Source organism: Bombus vancouverensis, chromosome 10, assembly GCF_051014615.1.
Source record: "Bombus vancouverensis nearcticus chromosome 10, iyBomVanc1_principal, whole genome shotgun sequence".
NCBI classification, from domain to species: domain Eukaryota; kingdom Metazoa; phylum Arthropoda; class Insecta; order Hymenoptera; family Apidae; genus Bombus; species Bombus vancouverensis.
The window spans coordinates 4,995,329-5,010,918 of NC_134920.1; the positions used below are offsets into that span (position 1 = coordinate 4,995,329).

Below are 15,590 nucleotides of genomic sequence, written 5' to 3' on the forward strand. Positions count from 1 at the left end.
CAACCAATATTATTTTTCGGAATTATAAATGCATGTCATTCGCTAATCTGTAACATTTTCTATGCATTAGTAAAATTATGAATAAAAGCTTCATACGAGCTTCATAAAATATTATTCTATGTTAGTAACTTTTTATTAAACCAAAATCTTTCTTTGAGATTTGAAGTTATGATATATTATGTTACAAAGATATATTATGATTTCTTTTTTACAAATTTTATTTTTAAGTTCTAGATTAACAGTAGTACTGAAAAAAATTACTAAAGATAAAAAGCAGTGTAAACTACATATAGTAAATTAAGACAAATGTTATAATGTTTGTCAATGTTGATTTGATTGTTGAGATAAAATGTTGAAATAATTAATAACAAATTATTTTCAATTGTTTTATAATTGTTTTCTTTATCTATCAAAAATTCACTAGAAATATTAACATATAACATATAACAAAGATCTTAAGAAAAAAACTAAATGCTATTATTCTTTATTTAATATAGATTCAAGTAAAATTCCTATTTTATAATATTTGAATTGCGATAGCGATATCTCGATAATGCAATATAATTCGATACATATCGTGAGCTTATGACGTATGTAAAATTTGTAGGATTTGAAGCAATTACGAGGAGCTTCGTGTTTTATCAATCTTTTATCAGTGGCACTTAGTAGTAATTTTCTGATTGATGACACGTGAAGTGTCTAGCTAACAGATTGTAAGTAGGCACTGTTGTATGCGAGGTTATCATTTTATATTGAATATAATAAAAGTACGTGTGCCAAAATTCTTCAAACATTAATATAAATTCTAATTTATATAAGTTTTTAACCTATCTGTTACTTTTAAAAATCTTTAAAAATAACTGAAGTAAGTAATACATTTTTATCTTAGATATAATGGATGAATTTCTTTTTGCTCGATAATAACAATATATATATATCAAAAAATTCAAATCTTAATCTTTCAATGAAACTATTAAAAAAAGAAAAAATGGCATTTATTATAACTTGAACATGATGTAATTGAGATCAAATTATATATGATTAATGATAATGTGCCAAATCTCATTGTCAATAATATTCTGTTATCTAAAATTCATTTTATTCAATAAAAATTACTGTTAATTATATAATAAATGCACTTAACAAGATGTCAACAGAAATGGGTTTTGCCACAAAAGCTATTCATGCCGGACAAGATCCATTACAATGGAATCATTGGGAAGTAGTACCTCCTATTGTAATGTCCACTACTTTTCGTCAGGATGGACCTGGGCAAACTAAGGTAAATGCATTTTATTTTAAAACTAAATTAGTTTCAGTGATATTTCATAAATTATTAATGTATCTTATAGTATTATAACATAATGAAAATGTGAGTACTTATATAAGTTATACATAAATTAAACATTTTTAATTTTTAAAATTAATACCAATTGTATTATCAAGTGACTATTAATCATAGTTGATAAAAATCATAAACAGTTAAATTTTATATACTTACTATTTGGGTCATTATTTTATCATTTATTAATGTTATATGTTATATTAAATTCTAGGGTTATGAGTATGGAAGAAGTAACAATCCCACAAGAAATGTTTTACAAACTTGTTTAGCTGCTCTAGAAAATGGAAAATATGCATTAACTTTTGCATCAGGTTTAGGTGCTACAACAGTAGTAACTTCATTATTAAATGCAGGAGATCATATTATATCTGCAGATGATATTTATGGTGGAACTAATCGTTTTTTCCAAAAATGTTTATGCAGGCAAAATAATACAGTTACATTTGTAGATATGTCAGATATTAATAATGTTATAACCAATATAAAACCTAATACAAAGGTGTGGAGAAATTTTGAAATTTTATTTTTTATAATATTAATTATAATAATAAACAAATTTTGATATTGTTTAAGACATATGAATTATACATTTATATTTTTTAGATGGTTTGGTTAGAGACACCAACTAATCCTCTACTAAAGTTAGTTGATATTCAGGCTGTTGTTCAAGCAGTCAAACAAAAAGATGCTGAAATTATTGTAGTAGTAGATAATACTTTCCTAACATGTTATTTTCAGGTGAGTAGTACATTTTATTTACCACTATAACATGATTACATAATTTATGTTTTATATTTTTTATAGAAACCATTAAATTTTGGAGCAGATATTGTAATATATTCTCTAACGAAGTACATGAATGGACATTCAGATGTTATTATGGGTGCAACAATTACAAATAGAGATGATCTAGCACAAAGACTTGCATTTCTTCAAAATGGTACTTTTGAATTACATCCCTAATATTTCTTTAATTTTAGTTTTAGCTAATTTTCTATATAATTTCCAATTTTTATGTTAGCTATGGGTGTTGTTCCATCTCCTGTAGATTGTTCTTTGGTTAATCGGAGTTTAAAAACTCTGGAAATTAGAATGCAGCAACATATGAAAAATGGGTTAGCAGTTGCACAATTTTTAGAATCGCATCCTTGTGTAGAAAAAGTAATCCATCCATGTATGTATCTTTATGAAGTATTAAATTTATAACTTTTATGTTTTAACATCTCATACAATTTTAGAAAAATGTAACACAATATTCCCTACAATTAGATAGTATGTAACTGATATCTTTCGTCATCTTGTAAAATGTAAAATTTAATTGTAGACCTTCCCTCACATCCACAGCATGAAATTGCTCTTAAACAAACTTCTGGTCATAGTGGAATGGTTTCATTTTATCTAAAAGGTGATTCCAGCAAATTTTTAAAGGCCTTAAAAGTATTTACATTAGCAGAATCACTTGGTGGTTATGAATCTCTTGCTGAATTACCGTGAGTAAATGGTAGTTTATCATCAATACATATAAGTCTTTCCACCATTTTTATTGTTTTAATTTCTTGCATAGGTGCGTGATGACTCATGCTTCGGTACCTGAAGAAGCTAGAGCAACATTAGGCATTACTGACAAGTTAATTCGTTTATCTATTGGTCTTGAAACAGAACTAGACCTTTTAACTGACCTTGATCAAGCTCTTAAAGCTAGTTTGTAAACATATGTTGATTGCCGGATGATTTTCTACATAATACTTTACTAAAAAGAAAAGTTGTTCAAGCACTTTATGGTGCATTTAATATTTTAAACTATAACTATTAGAAATAGTAAAAATTTTATGAATAATTTTTTATTTAATTTACATGTAATTAATTTTGATATCAACATAATGCCAGTCATCATAACAGTCAATGTGTTAATACAGTAGGAGCCAACTTAATTTACTATGATAGAAAATTATGATACTATACGTGTTGTCTTTTGAAATTAATTAATTTTTTGGGAAGGATATATTGCCATTCATATTTTAACATTCCACACTACACTGATGTTCGCATGTTTCATAATGTACATTATTATATGTACACCATTTATTCTAATAGTGCCGTATCCTGTATATATTTTTATATCATCTATTCTTTGTATGAAAAAATTGTACAATGTTGTACAATACCCATTGAATTTAGAGGATTTTAGACAATTGTATATTAATATTTTTAAACTGTGTAGAAAAATAATGATACAAAAATAATAGTGATCAAAGAAACTTAAATACAATTATAAATTAAGGAATTTATGGTTTTTTACATTTTTTAATAAGATAAAAAATTATTCTTAAGATTTTTTAATCTTGTATTAAATCAGTAATATTTTACATACATATATGTTAATCTGTCAAAAATAAATTATTCTTTTCTTATGATATACTCATTGTATACGACAAAACTTTTATGATCATGTATATCTGAATTATTACATGTATTCAGTTAAAGTTGTTTTATTGTAAAATGCATCTAAAGTGTAAAATATACTTTTACTTTATAAAGAGAATTGAAATTATAAATAATTTATCATTGCAGTGAATAAAATACTCTATTATAAAAATTATTACCCTTGTTTTCATTTTTCATTACGTAATTAACGTAAACGCGTTAATTATTTTTATTAAATATCAAATTTATATAATTTGAATAATTAATATTATTGTAAATTAACTTTAGAATTGTATCGTGATTTTGCTTTGTTTAGTTTATCATATTCTTGTGCTCGATTATACAATAACACTCCTATTATTACTAAAGATGTTCCCATAGCAGATAAACCAGTTACAGGGTTATTAAATAGTAAAACAGAGAGCCAGATTAAAGATGCTCTCTTTGCTGTATTAACGACACTGCAATGATACAAAATACTGTTAGTAATCAAATTTCAAAATATCTTATAAATATTTTATTTTAAAATAGCATAAAAAGCACACCTATGTGTCACAGGACTGATGTAATTCATAAGTACATATGCTGTAATACTTTGAAAATGGAAGAACACTCCATTAAGTAAAAATGCTGTGAATAATTTAAAACTCAAAGAATGTTCAAGTATTGGTAAATCTACAAATAAGATCAATACTGGTATTTGTACCACAATTGATGCTAAACTAGTATAGAATTGCAGTTCTGCAGGCCTGTAATTTCATATTATTAATGAATATAAAAAATTTAGTTGAATAGTTTAAGACATAAATGACAGTAAATAAAAGATCTAATATTAATATATATATATATATATATATATAATACTTACGTATACCTAAAATTATCACCACTGATTAACATTTTGGAATAAACATTTTGTAAACATTCTGTTACATTTGTAGCCATAGCTGCAATAAATCCTCTGAGGTCAAAACTAATTTCGTTTATTGAACATAGAGCTAGACCACACATTAAAGGAATTAAAGATAAATTTACATATAATCCTGTATGTTCCCCTGTAAATAATATATTAATTTAATATTTCGAATAACAAATATTTATATAACTTAAAAATATTTGTAGGTAGAAATGTTTATTAAAAGATTGTATATTAATAATAGAAAAAAATAACTATATATTGATTCTTACCTAATAAATATCTGCTAATAAGGACGGTAAATAGTGGCGCACTACTTTTAATAGTTTCTGTGAAACTCACTGCTACATAATTAAGTGATACTAGCCCTAGTACTACAGTTGTAAACCTTGTACATCCAACCAATATCATATGCTTATAAAAACCTGCTGGTCTCATTAATCTGGGACGTGTTTTGTACATTCCACATGGAAAATACATTTGAATAAATCCACAAATTGTGGTCATTAACATTTGACAAGCACCTATTCAAATAAATTAACACTTAATATTAAAAGCAAAAATTGTTAACATTTCAAGTCTATAATTTTAAACATGAAATAGAAAAGAAAGTTTATATCAGTTTAGATATTAATTTACCCAAAATTGTAGGATTGCCTTCCATATATGATAATATGTATTTATTCAAGAATAAAGTACATCCACTAATGAGATACCATAATACTAGAAATAACATAGCTCTGGGATAGAATGAACCACCCATAGTTTCACTTGTTACAGTCGTTTCTTCGTGTTTCTTAATATTTTCTTCATATGATTTAGTTTCACCATCATGTATTAATTGCTGTTCTGTGTCACGAGGTGTTAACGCGTAATTTATACGAACCGAATGATTTTCCATTACATACAGTTTCTTTTCAAGTGAAATGTTTATAACATTACATACAACTTTGCTTCTGAGATCACATTTTTCACATGTCACATTCGTATGATATTGACATTCATATGTTTCATTCAAGGATTAAAGAGGTTATATTCTTAGAGACTTTTAAATTTATAACAAAAATCTTAATTTTAATGTTTATGCAACATGAAAAGCTTTTGATATTAACATTCATACACAATTTTTACTTGAGTACACTTGAGTAATAATAGTTATTTTATAATCATTGCATTATTATAAAATAGTATATATTTGTAGTTATACCAAATTCGTATGTTTACCATACGATAATTTCTACTTAACACTTCAGAAACTAATTGCAGTTGAAATAAAAATTTCTACTTATTTCGTTTTAATATAAATTAACGTGAATAACATGAAATAAACATAACACAATTAAAATTATATACTGTGTGAAATTATAAGCTAAAAACTGTTCATGTTTGTAATAAAAAATATTACAGTAATTTAAATAATAGCTTTATTACAAAAATTATACACATTTTACAATTTTTTAAATTAAAACTAATATTAACTGTTTTGTACTAATCTTATATTACAATTCAGTGGGTAATTTTTTTTTAAGTGAACTTGTCTGTATAATTTTTTCAATACAAAACTTTCTAAAAAAATCTCTATGTGCTAATAATGCAACATTTCTTCCACCTATTGCACTCATTTCCATTGCACTAGCTATCCATTCAATAGCATTAACATGATAGAGTGCATTATGCAATTTAAATTTTGCTTCATGAATTTTTGTTGAATATTCAGGATATGCCTTCCAAGCAATCTGTTTTATTTCTTGAACCTTAAACATAATAAATTAATTTTATGTTGCATGTCATATATATCACAGTTTATACAAATATTATAAAGTAGTCTTACATTTGAAAACATTTCATTTATAATATTTGACTTTAAAGGTTTATTGCTAAATATTTTCCAAACATTACTATTCTTCATTGAACCTTCTACAGAATTTAACCTTCCCAAAGAACTAATTATCGTTCTGTTAGGATCACAGCTTAAAATATTATCTAATTCTGCCTCTAAGCCAAAATAGTGTGGTTTTAAATCTGCTTTCACAAATGTAGCTATAGTTTCATGGTACTTTGCAGGACTGAAAAAATCATTGTTTGGAAACCCTTCAAAAGTTATAGGAAATTCTTGATTATGGATAAGTGGAATTGCCAGTATTACAATATCATATGTTGCTTTCATTATATTTGTACTGTCTGAAATAGAAATCATTCCTTAATCATTATAAAGATATCATTTATTATTTTTACATCATACCTTGATTATGATAATGCACTTCATATAAATTTTGAGTACCATTGTTTAATATGTTAATAATTTTAATTACATGTGAAGGCACAACATTTACATGTTTATTTCTATATATTAAATGTTCAGGTACCTAAAATATTAGTACAATGATTAATTATGAAATGAAAATATCTTTTCTACAAAATTAACAAAAAAAAAACAACCTTTTTATTTCCCCCTTTTACAGACCACAAATTAAAACCTGCTCCAGCTAAAGACACAAAGCCAACAAAACTATGAACATTTGTGTCTTGCCCATAATTTACTACTAATGTTGTCTTCACAAGTTCATTAATTAATTTTTCTGAATAACCCAGATTCAAAATCTCACTTTTAATAGATTTCTCTAATAACTTTGGAAATTCAGGATTCATAGAAAACAAAAGACTACTGATATTCGTGAAAACTTCCCCATTATCCTGTAGATGGTATATTTTTTCAAAGTTATTTATTATAGAAGTTACATATCTGTTTAAAATTAATAAAGTCAACTATTACTGTAATATCAAATATATGTGGTGAGATGTTTGATATACTTTTTTAAGAATACATATGGGATACCTGTTGAGACTGAATGGCTGAACACCATATCTGTAAATTAATTTAATAAATGATAATATCTCCCAGTTACTCTCTTCAAATATAATTTCATTGCCATTCCAAATACTTGTTTTTTTACCTTTAGATGGTCTGTGTTCTAAACCTAAATCAACAGACGTACATTTTAGATATTTATGAAACTATATCTGTAGAAATGTAAAAATAAGAAAACAAAGTACCGAGTAATTCAACAAAATCTCGCATATATTTATTTTGAGGATGTATGATTGAACCTCCAGCTTCGAATTCATTACCGTCAACTTTTATAGTGGCCAAACGCCCACCGATAATTTTTGCTTCGTATAAATCGATATTAAGATTATTATTAAATAGTTCTGTAAGAAAATGAGAACTTGCTGCGCCACCAATACCACCTCCAATAATTGCTAAAAAAACAAAGTTTTCAATTATTGTTATATATCTTATTAAACGTGAAAATAATATGCTTCATTGCTTGAAATCAGTTGAAATATATTTGCTTTGTCTCAACTTTCTTATATTTTAAACGTAAAAATATTACATAAAATTATTTTATATCATTAGTATATTCTTTCACTCACCTATATTTGGCTTACACTTTTCATAACAAATTCCTCTTTTAAAAATCAGTATACCTAACAAAATTATACGCCAATTCATGATCACGATTATCATGTTCATGTCGTACTGTTTTCATAGAAATTTAATTGTCTACATATGTATGTATATTAACAATTAATGTTATGTTACATTATTTTTTATTAATAACTAGTATATTTTCTAATTCAATATTTATATAGTTTATAAAATTATAGAGCTTATACTATATACTACATATAAATATGATTTATTATATCCTACGATGTGATTGATATCTAATAAAACATAATATAAATTACAAAATTAATTAAATTATTTTACATAAATCCAGGAATTGTATTTTAAATACAATAAATTATGTACCTACGTTAAATACATACATATAGTGGCATTTGAGTTTCACTAGTCAGCAGCCAATAGTTGCAGCGGCAATAATCAAATTTTGTTTATGTTGAACAGAATACCCATATGTAGTCTGTGTAGTTTTACTGCCTCCATGATAGGGGAAGCAAGTGTAATATATTCCTGTACAGTTAACCTTACTCTTGGAAACATTTTTATATTTATTTATGTGAGTCCTTCGAATTAATAATGGCGAAAAAGGAATTAAAACGTAAACGAATCGATAATCTTAATAATGAAAAAATACCACAACCCGAAGTTTTACCAGCAAAGAGAATATCCGATGAACCACCACCAAAAAAGGTTTAAAAATATCTTTTTTCTGTTTTATTTTGAACTTCTAGCAAGTAGAGATATAAATATATATAAAACATATTTCAATTGGTAATAAATTTGTTAGACATTTTCATTTTATGTTATAGATAAAATGGATTAATAAGCAAAGAGTGTTAGTATTTGCTACTAGAGGAATCAGCTATAGACATCGTCATCTCATGGATGATTTAAAAACTCTTATGCCTCACCATCGCCCTGAATCTAAAATAGAACGTACTAAAAATTTACAAGTGATTAATGAAATATCGGAAATGAAAAACTGCAATAAATCAATATTATTTGAAGGCAGAAGAAAAAGGGATTTGTATTTATGGTTTTCTAACATTTCGGTAGGACCATGTGCAAAATTTCTTGTTGAAAATAGTACGTATTATAATACTTAATTATAGAATGTTAAATTCTATAAACTATATCATATTATAAATAATCTTAATGTCACAAATAGATTAATGACTTCTATGTTGTAGTTTATACTATGGCAGAATTAAAAATGACTGGAAATTGTTTAAGAGGTTCTAGACCATTGTTATCATTTGATGAGAATTTTAACACAAAACCACATTATGGTTTGTTGAAAGAATTGTTTGTTCAAATCTTTGGTGTTCCCAATCATCATCCTAAGAGTCAACCATTTTTTGACCATATATATACATTCACTATATTAGACAATAGAATATGGTTTCGAAATTTCCAAATTTTAACAGAAGATGGAGGTTTAGCTGAAATAGGTCCAAGATTTGTATTAAATCCAATAAAAATATTTGCTAATAGCTTTAGTGGAGAAGTACTTTGGGATAATCCTTCTTATATATCCCCTGCTAAGGTATAAACCAATCAAATTTTTATGATAAATTTAACGTGTGACAAAATTAAAAGTACTAAATTTAATAATTATAACATTTTAAATATTATAGTTTCGACAGTCTTTGAAGAAGAATATTGCTGGTAAATACATAAATAAGGTAGAACAGAAAGTGGCACAAGAGAGTAGTAAACCAAAGGAATCATATTCATTGAATCCCATGGATGAAATATTTAAAGGTGATCCATTAAAAAAAGCAATAGAATTACAACAGAAAGAAACAAAAGAAGTACAGGCTAATGAAAGTGGAAAGAAAAAAAAAATTAAGATGCGATTAGGGAAAAAGATAAAAAAGACTAATTCTAAAAAGAAAAAAAGGAATTAATGCTGCAATATTGCACTCAAAAGTTTCTATTCTATTGTAATAATATTACGTTAATAAAAATATTTTAACTATTTCATAAACAATATATTTTTATTTTTCATACAGTGTAATATACATACTTTATAAAGACAAGCCTAGAAGAATTAGCAATCTAAAATATATAAAATACACGTATATGAACTTTATACATATCTTGTTTAAATTTTATATAATTTATATACTACACATACATTTTCATAGAACTACATATTCTCATGTGCAACGCGATTTATTTAAAACTGATTTATATAAAATGCATAATGTTAAACACGATTGAATAAACAAGTATAATTATTTTGTATAATTACACATCATTGAAGAAAAAAATTACATTATTGCACTTAATATAATTCATAAACAAAGATATAGACAGAAAACAAATATTTGATTCCATTAATAATAAGATAATATTCTACGTTATAATGTATATATATATGTCGGAGAAGAGTCAGGAACAGGGTTGTGGGCGTTTGATAGACCTCCCTTGGAGTTGGCCAGCGTTGTGTTATAACGAAGATACGGGCTGATACTACGAGTATGAACACTACCGATTCGACGATCAACAGCGGTGATTAGGCACTCGCAACACTAGTGATAATGGTCTTAGGTTCGATAACGAATCCACGGTCAACGGGAGGGTAGGTATACTTGCTCTAACTCAAACGTGTACTACTCCCTTCGCCGATTTACTTTAGTAAACTTTAGTAGTAAACTTTAATTACGATTTTACGGATTTTCCCGGAGTTCCAGGGGAAGGTCCGGTGTCCTTCCATCTCCGACATATATATATATATATAATATATTATAATGTATTATATAGCCTTGAAATAAAAGTAAATTTATTATCGTAGTATATGTCATTTGATAATATTACATAAAGTTATTCATAGATTCTTATCGCATTATAAATTGCGCTGGCACATATTTGTACTTGATTTAGTTACATTAAAGCACACTTTATAGGATACTATAGGAGGATACCTTATACATTGCATATTAATGCAGATGCTTGAATGTTTTCATGTATAAACTCTAAGCTCAAATTTAAATTGACTTAAGATGTTAATTAAGAATTATTTAAACAATAATAATCATTCAGGTATGAAAATTCAGGTATAGATTCAAAATTTAAAAATAGCGAGATGGTTATTGTAGTTACACATTATACTTTTCTTTTTTCACTTAATATTTAAAAAACACCTAAAATAAAACATAAAAAAATATTTTATTATTTGCATATACCACATGATAATAATGTATTTCAGAACTAGAAGGTAAGATATTAAAGACCTTAGAACCAACACAAATGCAGTACGGAATCATATAAGTATAGAAATTGAGGTTGCAATAACATTGGGGTAGTTTAATTTAGATTTTACAAATCCAAAATAATTCAGTCTCGACGTCACGATTCCGTAGTATACATACTTAGTTCTTTCTATTTTAGTGAATAATAGCACTTGTAGATCTTTCATATCATTTTTCACATCTTCAGTTGTGTCATTCATTATTTTCATTATATAGAAAATTATATATTTATGTTACATTTATAAATACTGATAACAATTCTAAAAGGAAAAGAAAACACGTATTCTCTCCAAGATCGTGAAAACCAATTTTTTTTTGTTGATGTTTTTATGAAAATATATGTATCTAAGGACTTTAAAAAATGCATGATTAAAATCTGTATTCTCCACATATATTAAGTACTATAAAAATAGCAAACAATACTTTTACTAATAAATTTTACAAAATCGTACATAAAATATAAACAGCCGTTGATCTTTTTTTAATTTAATATTTTTATAAAACAGATTTTAGAAGTATATCATAATAATTCAATATTTTAAAAATATATAACATTGTTTTTTATAATCAAAATACATATTTCTCACGGTTTTTGTGTAATAGCCTTTAGAAATACTAATTAATAATATTATTTTTATGCATTTTTTAAGGATATGCTAAACTGATTAAAAACTGATTAGAAATCCTGAGTTACAAATCAAAGATATTTTGTACATATATGGCAGTAGTTTTAGATGTATAAAAAGATTTGTTAATTGATAAGTTTAAGCTGTTATCTAAATATAGCTTATAACTTCAATGTAAGGTACATATTCGTAATCATATGTACATACATATATATATTATATAATTGCTATTACACTATTATTATATAATATTATATAATGTATGTATAATATTATATAATGTATGTATAATAATATATATGTATGTATATGATGATCTTAATTTTATAGACGATATAATGTTGCATAAAAGCATCTATAAAAGTGAAGGAATATTGGGAAGGAAGTTTGTGCTTTAGCATAATACTTATGTGTTCATTGGTACTAATTCATGTGATTGTTGTCCATTTGAACTAGTATTAGATCCAATTTGAGCTAATGCTGACTGACGCCACTTTCCATTCTCTCCATTTAAATTCTTGTCCTCACAGATACAAAGAAACAGTGTATCTATTACAGTCTGTAATAAAACATGAAATGATAAATATGTATAAGATTCATGTAATCTATTCATATAAACAATCTTTATAATATACCTCATAAAGAGAAATAATACAATGAGCAATAAAAAATGCAAAAACACAGATAACGAAAATTGGTGCTGCATAAAAATGTAATCTGGGATCCTGTTTCATAAATAGCAATCCAACACTCCCCGTTACAGCAGTGACAAAACATTTACCCAAAAATAGAATAAAATCTCCTATTCCATTAATTACCGCAATTTGTAAAGCATTACTAACAAGAGCTGTAAATGCCTACAAAAGTAGAAGAATGTAAATTATTGTATTTTCTACAGCATTACTTTTATAAACTTCTAGCAGATGAAAATAAATTATAACATACGATTTTAGCTGCATTGCAAAAGTGTGTTCCTTCAATGGCAACTACAGTATATGCGTTATGATTCATATATCGAATAAATTTTTCTAAGCAATAAAAACAGCATATGCAGCATTTTAAACCACACTGTGCACATGGAGATGTTTCTTTGCTTTTCTCGAATCTGTGAAATATTTATATTACAAATTTTTATATTTCATACATCTTATAGACTCATCTATGTTTATTAGTAAAACATACTTAGCATAAAGATATGTCAAGATCAAACGAGGTAACTTAAAAAGTGTTATTAAAAATGAACCACAAGCTACAGAACCTAAGTGATAACTAACTAAATTTCCCATAGCAGAGCATACTGGGGATGTACTAGCGTCTTTGCCTCTGAAATAATAAATATATATATCATATAAATATGTATATTCTACTTTATTTATATGCACAAGACGATTGTTCTTATAATATTACCTGAAATACCAGTGAGCTACAGCTCCTGATATCACCATATCTTGGCAAGAAATAATGAATTCAGATGTCCATATTAATCCTATGATATACACCCACCACATATATTTTACCCAAGTTGGGTCTACATATTCCACAAGTGTGAAAGCTAAAACACTTCAATGGTAATAACAAGTGCTAAATTAAAAAAGGGACATATTAGATATGTTAGTATAGACTTACTTTTAAATGAGTCAAGAGAAAAGTCAAATTTCCTTTCTTCAACATATGCACTTTTTTCTCTAATTAGACTAAAATTTAGAGGATCAAATATATGATTTTTATACATCTGTACAGATTTTGTTCCAGGATAATCTATAATTTTTGCATTGTTATATAAATATTACTTCTATTTTGAGATTATGCAACACAGACAAATTAAAATACTTACTGGCTGTTGCAAGGCAAAGAATTACAGTTACCCAAAATGCAAAAAATAATATCAGAGCAGTAAATGTTAATAAGGGTTGAAAAAATAAACCTGGTAATTCTGCCAAACATTTAGCACTTTCTTTGAATAATGCTGTCATAAATCCAATACGTTTACTTAATATGCTTAAAAGTAATAATAAAATGACCTAAAATATATGAAAATTTATAAGAGAAACAAATGTTTTAATCAATCAAAAAAGTAATAGTTAATGATAATTACTTACAGTTATTATTGTTGCAATAATAGAAAAAGCTAGAAACGCTCTTTCATTTCTAACAGATTCTTCTAAAAGCTGATTTGGATTAGTTTTATCCAAAGTTCTTTTAATTTCTATATATGTCCACCATAATAATACACTTCCAGCTATACAATCAAATATATGAATTATATTCTATTGAATAACAGTTTAAATAATCATATTTTTTAACACCTTTTTGTATTTCAATAATTTACCTATAGTAGTTACACTGACAAGAATCATCACAATCCATGTTACAATACTTGCTAATAAATGAAATATGGCAATCATAAAGAGAGATAAAACTGAAATGAAACATTTCATTTAATTATTTTTATAGAACATATAGAATTAACAATGAATATAATAAATTTCATACCAAAAGCTAAGAAGGATAAAGACAAAATCTCTCTCCATGTTTTATACAAATCTCCTAAAATTTGTTCAATAATATCCCAAGAATTAATAAGGCCATATAAATTTGCAATTATAGTTTCTCCCAGATCTTTAGGAATACAACGATTAAGAACTGGTATACTATTATACACTGGTAACCCAGGACAAGAACCAGTTTTATTTTTTCTATTTCCATTACTACAAGCACTTAGATCATTTCCTGGCTTGTCATGACAAAGTTGAGATCCTGTTTCTTTATAAAATGTACATACATCATTCATTGTTGTCATATTTCGATCTGGACACTTCTTTACACAAATTTTTAAGGATTGTGTAACATTATGTATATCCAAAAAGAATAGAAATCTAAAATAATCAATTTCGTGAGACTTTATATTCTTTTACCTATATTTTATTTGTAAAAATGATAATTTTTATATTAATACTAACGGTTTATCGCTAGTATCTTGTCCAGATAATTCCATACTACCAAATTTTGGGTTATTTTTCATACCACAAGTGTTTCCAAAGCTATCATATCCATTAATAAGTCGTAAAGGGTTACCATAAACAAGAGCAAAAGCTGCTATTAAGATCTGTAATATAATATCACCATTAACAAATAGTACATTTGTATACAAAAATTATACATATCGTTATGTAAAAGATGTTTAATAACATTTTTAACTCCATATACTTTTTAAGATAAAATTTAATGATAAATTCATTTACATACCATAAGAAACCAAAATACTATAAAGCAACAAAGCCAGAAAATATCTGTGCATCCTCGCACACGTGTCGGCTCAGGCCGTTGTTCATCATCCTCATCTCCTGAACAGCAAGACATCTTTTATAAAACTTATTGTTACAAATAAATTGTTACAAATTACAAAATAAGGTACTTAAATACTATGTTAAAAACACTTGAGTTGTCTTCGATTTCAGAACTACTCCCTCCATTGGATTACCTTGAAGTTGTCTTCAGTTATGAACACATTATAATGTAAAGTAACAATTTTATTTAATCATATTTTTTACAT

At 26.1% G+C, this 15,590-nt stretch overlaps 5 protein-coding genes across 8 annotated transcripts; 2 read left to right on the forward strand and 3 right to left on the reverse strand.

Moving 5' to 3' along the window:
• The first annotated feature begins 576 nt into the window (after nt 1-576).
• On the forward strand, nt 577-4,826 carry Cth (Cystathionine gamma-lyase). Of its 3 annotated transcripts, none has more exons than XM_033336161.2 (8): nt 577-713; nt 1,148-1,282; nt 1,557-1,844; nt 1,949-2,083; nt 2,150-2,285; nt 2,367-2,519; nt 2,670-2,835; nt 2,910-4,826. In XM_033336161.2, exons 2-8 carry the CDS (start codon nt 1,148-1,150, stop codon nt 3,052-3,054), a joined length of 1,158 nt encoding a protein of 385 aa, XP_033192052.1. In that variant the 5' UTR covers nt 577-713; the 3' UTR covers nt 3,055-4,826. The 3 variants fall into 3 exon arrangements, with proteins under 3 accessions (XP_033192052.1, XP_033192050.1, XP_033192051.1); XM_033336159.2 differs by having other exon boundaries at nt 613-767; XM_033336160.2 differs by lacking the exon at nt 577-713 and adding an exon at nt 723-865.
• LOC117157860 (solute carrier family 35 member E2A) lies at nt 3,739-5,586 on the reverse strand. 2 transcript variants are annotated; one of them, XM_076622317.1, is made up of 5 exons: nt 5,325-5,586; nt 4,958-5,209; nt 4,644-4,824; nt 4,315-4,518; nt 3,739-4,230 (listed from the first exon to the last, which is right to left on the reverse strand). In XM_076622317.1, exons 1-5 carry the CDS (start codon nt 5,584-5,586, stop codon nt 4,038-4,040), a joined length of 1,092 nt encoding a protein of 363 aa, XP_076478432.1. In that variant the 3' UTR covers nt 3,739-4,037. The 2 variants fall into 2 exon arrangements, with proteins under 2 accessions (XP_076478432.1, XP_033192054.1); XM_033336163.2 differs by having other exon boundaries at nt 4,638-4,824.
• On the forward strand, nt 5,573-10,147 carry LOC117157815 (ribosome biogenesis protein BRX1 homolog). The gene is made up of 5 exons (XM_033336092.2): nt 5,573-5,714; nt 8,599-8,844; nt 8,964-9,240; nt 9,345-9,700; nt 9,792-10,147. The coding sequence occupies exons 2-5, from the start codon at nt 8,731-8,733 to the stop codon at nt 10,062-10,064; spliced, it is 1,020 nt and encodes a 339-aa protein (XP_033191983.1). The 5' UTR covers nt 5,573-5,714; nt 8,599-8,730; the 3' UTR covers nt 10,065-10,147.
• Nucleotides 6,092-8,336, reverse strand: LOC117157814 (prenylcysteine oxidase 1). Its single transcript, XM_033336088.2, has 7 exons — nt 8,121-8,336; nt 7,740-7,946; nt 7,522-7,663; nt 7,125-7,428; nt 6,928-7,051; nt 6,517-6,866; nt 6,092-6,439 (listed from the first exon to the last, which is right to left on the reverse strand). Exons 1-7 carry the CDS (start codon nt 8,218-8,220, stop codon nt 6,185-6,187), a joined length of 1,482 nt encoding a protein of 493 aa, XP_033191979.1. The 5' UTR covers nt 8,221-8,336; the 3' UTR covers nt 6,092-6,184.
• Nucleotides 10,148-10,195: 48 nt separating the features above from the next.
• Nucleotides 10,196-15,528, reverse strand: Ctl1 (choline transporter-like protein 1). The gene is made up of 12 exons (XM_033336025.2): nt 15,284-15,528; nt 14,998-15,143; nt 14,531-14,913; nt 14,367-14,456; nt 14,137-14,276; nt 13,872-14,058; nt 13,664-13,795; nt 13,445-13,589; nt 13,220-13,360; nt 12,983-13,142; nt 12,673-12,894; nt 10,196-12,596 (listed from the first exon to the last, which is right to left on the reverse strand). Exons 1-12 carry the CDS (start codon nt 15,395-15,397, stop codon nt 12,444-12,446), a joined length of 2,013 nt encoding a protein of 670 aa, XP_033191916.1. The 5' UTR covers nt 15,398-15,528; the 3' UTR covers nt 10,196-12,443.
• Nucleotides 15,529-15,590: the final 62 nt, after the last annotated feature.

Bases quoted from the DNA above. Each gene is read 5' to 3' on its own strand.
- Cth (XM_033336159.2), top strand. From the start codon at position 732: ATGCGAGGTTATCATTTTATATTGAATATAATAAAA. The intron at 768-1,147 runs GTACGTGTGCCA...GCACTTAACAAG, and splicing joins TTATATTGAATATAATAAAA to ATGTCAACAGAAATGGGTTT. The intron at 2,286-2,366 runs GTACTTTTGAAT...TTTTTATGTTAG, and splicing joins ACTTGCATTTCTTCAAAATG to CTATGGGTGTTGTTCCATCT.
- LOC117157860 (XM_033336163.2), bottom strand. From the start codon at position 5,586: ATGGAAAATCATTCGGTTCGTATAAATTACGCGTTAACACCTCGTGAC. The intron at 4,825-4,957 runs GTAAGAATCAAT...TATTATTTACAG, and splicing joins TATTAGCAGATATTTATTAG to GGGAACATACAGGATTATAT. The intron at 4,519-4,637 runs GTAAGTATTATA...ATGAAATTACAG, and splicing joins GGTGATAATTTTAGGTATAC to GCCTGCAGAACTGCAATTCT.
- LOC117157814 (XM_033336088.2), bottom strand. From the start codon at position 8,220: ATGAACATGATAATCGTGATCATGAATTGGCGTATAATTTTGTTAGGT. The intron at 7,052-7,124 runs GTTGTTTTTTTT...CTAATATTTTAG, and splicing joins TAAAAGGGGGAAATAAAAAG to GTACCTGAACATTTAATATA. The intron at 6,867-6,927 runs GTATGATGTAAA...TTTCTATTTCAG, and splicing joins AGTGCATTATCATAATCAAG to ACAGTACAAATATAATGAAA.
- LOC117157815 (XM_033336092.2), top strand. From the start codon at position 8,731: ATGGCGAAAAAGGAATTAAAACGTAAACGAATCGATAATCTTAATAAT. The intron at 8,845-8,963 runs GTTTAAAAATAT...TTTATGTTATAG, and splicing joins ATGAACCACCACCAAAAAAG to ATAAAATGGATTAATAAGCA. The intron at 9,241-9,344 runs GTACGTATTATA...TCTATGTTGTAG, and splicing joins AAAATTTCTTGTTGAAAATA to TTTATACTATGGCAGAATTA.
- Ctl1 (XM_033336025.2), bottom strand. From the start codon at position 15,397: ATGTCTTGCTGTTCAGGAGATGAGGATGATGAACAACGGCCTGAGCCG. The intron at 14,914-14,997 runs GTTAGTATTAAT...TGATTATTTTAG, and splicing joins CAAGATACTAGCGATAAACC to ATTTCTATTCTTTTTGGATA. The intron at 13,361-13,444 runs GTAATATTATAA...TTATTATTTCAG, and splicing joins GTAGCTCACTGGTATTTCAG to AGGCAAAGACGCTAGTACAT.